Genomic DNA, 6,000 nt, shown 5'->3' on the forward strand with positions numbered 1-6,000 from the left:
GTGAGCCACTCTTATCAGCTAGGGTAGCGGAAAACCTCCTGAAGGCCAAGTTACCAGATGCCAGCCAGCCCAGGGCCAACCTTGCAGGCAGGCCTTTCAGAGGACAGCGGTCTCAGGCCTGGTTTGAACGTGGTTCTGCCCAGGATACATATTTAAATAGACCCCATGTTCGTTAGATGGAAATAACACTGTGCCTACATTCGTTTCTTTGGCTCTCCCCATTGACGAGGCCTAGGGGCAGTGACAGCCCAGTGGCAGTGAGCACCCCAGCACCCAGACTGTGACCTCTTATTACCCTTTCCCACGGGACGGAGGGCATCTCCTTGATGACGCAGGTCCGGGGCAGGACTGAGTGGGAGGAGCTGTGGACTTCTCGTCTTGTCTGAAAGCAAAGAAGCTATCAGATGACTGGGGTCATTTCCAAAGACACGGAATCCAGGCTGAGGGGCTCTCACCAGCCAGAGAGGGGGTGATTGGGGAGCATCAGAAGGCATGGTGACTGTAGGGGATGGCAACATTTCAGATTTGTAAAGACTCAGGAGTTTATAATGATACTCCCCAGAACAAACACGTGTTGGTCACTTGTCAGACAAATGAACACATTTTGGACAAGGAGGTGGCAGAAAGGGGCCAATCACAGCCCTTCTCCCTGCTGAGGTTTGACGTCCATGTGCTCTCTGTTTCATCCCTCATGTCCTCCGCATAGCTGTGTCTGATGGTCATGGTATGAAGGGCACGGCCGATCCCTTCCTTCCCCTGACCTGGTCCGTAGCTGGGCTCCGTGGGCACCTTCCCTCCACACAGGTGCACCTGGTGTACTTCAACGCTGCCAGGGGCTCTCCAGACACCTGAGGGCTCTGTGTGTTGGCAGAAGAGCCTGGTTGACCCTCAGGAAACAGTGGGCCTCGGCCAGCGGTCCACAGGGCACTCTCGGGGCCAGACCAGGTTCCAAACATAGTCACTGAGGGCTTTTGATGCATTTTATGGGTTTGATAGACCCGTTTAGGGACGGGTGCTCTCTACAGTGTTGACTCTAGCCACCAACACGGGTCTGCTTTTCAGTTCTTGGGTGAGGTGACTTTTCCTCCTGCGGGAGGAGTGGGGAGCAGGGTGTGGAGTAGTGATGCTGCAGTTTATAAGTTCTTGCCCACCGCTGATAGAGATGTCAGCTACACACATGCACATGCGTACACACATGCACACTTACATGGGTTTCCACATTCATAGGCACACATGCACATCCATCCCTTGTGATGATACAGCCTCGACACTGAATCTCCACTGCCCCCTACATCTTCCTCAGGACTCAGGCTCCAGTCTCAGCTCCTGTGACTACACTGTAGAATATTTCCTGTAATAACCATTTGCTTTTCTTTTTAATTTCAGTTATGCTAAGGGAGACTTGGACATTTCCTACATCACATCCAGAATTGCTGGTACGTTTGCCCAGTTTAATCATAAGGATACACTTCTGAGTCTTCTTTTTCTGGGAACGTGCCATAAGACTGCCGGCTTCCAGGGTGTTCCTGGCAGGATGTTTGATGGGGCGCTAGGGTGGAGCTGGGCGAGGGGCAGTGGGCTCTGCCTCTCTAGCCTCTTGTGCTCAGTCACAGCCTGGAGCCCCTCTGAGGTCCTGTGAACATGCAGGGGTTCTGCGAGTACCTGGAGGTTCTCTGAGCACCCAGATGTCCCATGGGGTTCTGTGAGCACCCGGTGATTCTCTGAGTACCCAGAAGTCCTGTGGGGTCCTGTTAGCATCTGAAGGTCCCATGGGGTCCCATGAGCACCCAGTGGTTCTCTGAGTACCCAGAGGTCTTGCCAGGGTTCTGTGAGGACCCAGAGGTTCTCTGAGCGCCTGGAGGTCTTGTGGGATCCTGTGGGCGCCTGGGGTCCCACAGGGTCCTGTGAGCGCTCGGAGGTTCTCTGAGTGCCTAGAGGTCCTGCGGGCTTCTATGAGCACCCAGAGGTTCTCTGAGAACCCGAAAGTCCTGCGGGGTCCTGTGAGTGCCTGGGGGTCCCGTGAGGCTCTGTGAGTGCCCAGAGGTTCGCCAGGTTTGCAGTGGGAGGCGCATTGCCTATGTTGAGATACTTCCAGCTGTGTGATAGGCTGTGCTGGTGCCCAGCCACTTTCTTCCCATTCTCACACTTCCTGGAACTCTGGGGTCACAAAGGGGATGATGCACAGAGATAGGTGCACATTAAAGTCTGCATCTCAGGCAGCAAGTGTCCGGAAGGCGTATCCTGATTCTAGATGCCCACTGTGCGTGCATCAGGGCACTGTGGGAGTTTACTGTGCCGGAAAGCATGACCTGAGAGCGCAGATGCTGCATGGTTGGCTTTTAGCTGGGATCTTCCACGCCAGTGGCTAATAGCATGGGTGGGTTTGTATTCCACCCCCCTTTCTGCACACCTGCTGGAAAGGTCAGTAAACAGCTCAGATTGGCATCCATGAGGACTGAGGGCCAGGGACCTGAGTGTGACCATCCAGCCAGCCAGTGGCTGATAGAGCTGCAGGGTGCTGCTCCCTGGCCCCCAGGCAGGGCTCCAGGGGCAGTAGGGTGGGACCAGGATGAGGGCAGCCCCAGATGGCCGTCATATGTGGTGGCTGACCCGCCTCTTGTTGCAGTGATGTCGTTCCCAGCTGAAGGCGTGGAGTCAGCAATCAAAAACAATATCGAGGACGTGCGGCTGTTCTTGGACTCCAAGCACCCGGGGCACTACGCTGTCTACAACCTGTCCCCCAGGACGTACCGGCCCTCCAGGTTCCACAATAGAGTGAGTGCCAGTGGCCGCCCAGGTGCTGCCTGGAGGAGTCAGAGGCATGCCTAGACCTGGGGCAGAGCACAGGAGCATGGTGGCTGGCAGGGGTCTGTGTGACGGCAGCACCTCAAGGCAGAGCCACAGGCAGGACGGAGTGGAGGCCACCATGTGGTCTTCACTACCAGGGCACCTTACGGTCACCAGGGAGAGAGCCCTGCAGAACCACAGGCAGGTCCCGGGAGGAGAAGCAGGGGGCGTGTAAGTGCAGGGACCCCCACACTGATGAGCAGTGCTCGAGCTGCACACAGAGGCGAGGGGCCACTCCATCCCACAGCTGTTAGGGTTAGAAAAGGGATTACACCATGTCGCTGAGGAGGCACCGCTGCCTGCCTGTGCTTGCAGGCATGGGGTCCCGCAGAGGGCAGGCACGGTAGAGGGAGGGATCTGGGGGTTGCCTCGGCTTTGACACTGGAAGCCACGACGGAGCACATTGTTGGCCTGGGACATTGATATTTGCAGGGAAAGCCATAAATCCTGTCTTAGGCTGGGTTCTCTAGAGAAGCAAAACCAGTAAAGCGTATAAATATATGTAGAGAGAGATTCATATCAAGGGAACAGCTCACGCGATTGTAGAGGCTAGAACGTCCCAAGTCCCAATTCACGCAGCCGCAGAAGCTCTGGCAAACCCAAGATGGGCAGGTTGGAGAGCAGGGCTGCCACTCACAGGCTGTGCAGATCAACGAACCCCAAGTTCGACACATTAGCTGGCAGCTCAAGTCCCAAGAACCGGAGGTGAGATGACAGGAGGCAGCTGCAGGATCCAGAGAGAACTAAAAGCCAGAACGTCTGCCTGTATTCAGATGCAGGCCACACCCCCAAGGAAACTCCCTTTCGTCTGACTGGCCACTCACAGCATATTCAGTCATGGGAGTGATCACATATAAACACTGAGAATCATGGCCCAGTCAGGTTGACACACAGTCTTAACCATCACAGTCCACCCCTAGTCAACTTGACATATGTACATATCTCCTTAAACCATACATAATCTCTGAATAAATTAGAAAGTCATGCTTGTGCCTAAGATGATACAGCTAACGTCTACGATCGAAAACGCACTAGCCCCGTTTACATTTTATGTAAGTGAAGGAAACAAAAATATTTGATGCACACATACAAAGCAGAAATACTCATAACAATTACAGTCCCTGTTTCTACAACTAGTCATGTGGCCGTAACTGGTATTTACAACTACCTTCTTCCACCACTCATTCTGTATTCCCTTTGCCCTCAGCAAGCACCGCAGCTGGTCATGGTTCTTTGCTTGGTGAGGTGACCCAAACCTTCATTCTTGAAGGGTCTAGGCCATTAGTAGTCATGTCGGAATTGGGTTGCTGTAATTTTCCATTGACTTTAATCACAGGGCATGGGAGTACTAAGAGACGCCCTAAGGGATCTTCTGCATTCCAGACATACACTTCTTTACCTCCATTATGTACTAATCAACCCGATTTCCTCTTGATAATCAGGAGCATTCACACCAGCCAGTATGGTAACTCCCTTCTTTGCCTGTTGATCCAGAGGCATAAGGAGCCCAAAGTGGCCAGGTAGAATTCTTAACTTCCAGTTCAGTGGAATCAGTGATGTGTCTCTAGGTGGAAGCATTCTTCCCTTTGGAACTAAGACCTTTAGGCCTGCAGAGCATAAGGTTGCAGGGACAGGAAGCAAAAATCTTCCAGGTTGGTCACTAGGGGTATTAGTGAGTGGTGCCACTCCCATTTCCACCGCTTGATTCCTGGACCCATGAATCCTGGCTATGGGAGAAACAGCACCATATATAGGATGCTGGTTTAGAGTATATACAGCCTCCTGGAGAACATTGCCCCAACCCTGCAAGGTGTTGCACCTAGCTGGTGCTGTAATTGTGTCTTTAGAAGGCCATTCCATTGTTCTGTCAAGCCAGCTGCTTCAGGATGATGGGGAGCACGGTGAGACCAGTGAATTCCATGAGCACGGGCCTACTGCTGCATTTCATTTGCTGTGAATCGAGTCCCTTGTTGTGAGGCAATGCTGCGTGGGATACCATGAGGGTGGATAAGGCATTCTGTAAGTCCACGGATGGTAGTTTTGGCAGAAGCATTGCGTGCAGGGAAGACAAATCCATATCCAGAGTAAGCGTCTGATCTAGTAAGGACAAAACACTGCCCTTTCCATGATGGAAGTAGTCCGGTGTAATCAACTTGCCACCAGGTTGCTGGCTGATCACCTCGAGAGATGGTGCCAGATCAGGGACTCAGTGTTGGTCTCTGCTGCTGGCAGATTGGGCACTCAGCAGTGGCTGTAGCCAAGTCAGCCTTGGTCAGTGGAAGTCCATGCTGCTGGGCCCATGCATAACCTCCATCCCTGCCACCATGGCCACTTTGTTGATGAGCCCATTGAGCAATGACAGGAGTAGCTGGGAAAAGAGAATGACTGGTTTCCACAGAATGTGTCATCCTGTCAACTTGATTGTTAAAATTCTCTACTGAGGTCACCGTTTGGTGAGCATTCACATGAGACACAAATATCTTCACTTCTTTGGCCCATTCAGGGAGGTCTGTCTATCCACCTACCTCTTCCCCATAAATCCTTGTCTCCCATTTTCCAATCATGTTCCTTCCAAGTCCCTGACCATCCAGCCAAACTATTGGCCACAGCCCATGAATCAGTATAGTCACACATCTGGCCATTTCTCCTTCAAAGCAAAGTGAACAACCAGGTGCACTGCTCGAAGTTCTGCCCATTGAGAGGATTTCCCTTCACCACTGTCCTTCAGGGAGGTCCCAAAAAGGGGCTGTAGTGCTGCTGCTGTCCACTTTAGAGTGGTACCTGCATGTCACGCAGAACCACCTGTAAACCAGGCACAAGTTTTCTTTTCTTCAGTCAACTCATCGTAAGAAATTCCCCATGAGGCCATAGGTACAGACTGGGAGATGGAAGGTAATGTGACAGGAGTGGAGACCATGGGCATTTGGGCCACTTCCTCATGCAACTTGTGCCTTCGAGTCCTGCTCAAGCCCGATCTCATATATACCACTTCCATTTAATGATGGAGTGCTGCTGTGCACGTCCAACTTTATGACTCTGTGGGTCAGACAACACCCAGTTCATGATGGGCAGCTCAGGCCGTGTGGTGACTTGGTGTCCCATGGTTAAGCGTTCAGTCTCTACTAAGGCCCAGTAACAAGCCAAAAGTTGTTT

The 6,000-nt window shown here is 52.5% G+C and overlaps 1 protein-coding gene across 1 annotated transcript in view; it reads left to right on the plus strand.

Moving 5' to 3' along the window:
* GAK (cyclin G associated kinase) overlaps positions 1–6,000 on the plus strand; it is a 124,890-nt gene that overhangs the window by 71,286 nt on the left and 47,604 nt on the right. Inside the window, exons 12-13 of the mRNA XM_004383533.2 lie at positions 1,387–1,436; positions 2,627–2,775. Of these exons, the coding sequence (XP_004383590.1) occupies positions 1,387–1,436; positions 2,627–2,775 (199 nt within the window). The remainder of the gene's footprint in view (positions 1–1,386; positions 1,437–2,626; positions 2,776–6,000) is intronic.

The sequence above is a fragment of the Trichechus manatus genome, unplaced genomic scaffold (assembly GCF_000243295.1).
Source record: "Trichechus manatus latirostris isolate Lorelei unplaced genomic scaffold, TriManLat1.0 scaffold00111, whole genome shotgun sequence".
Lineage (NCBI taxonomy): Eukaryota > Metazoa > Chordata > Mammalia > Sirenia > Trichechidae > Trichechus > Trichechus manatus.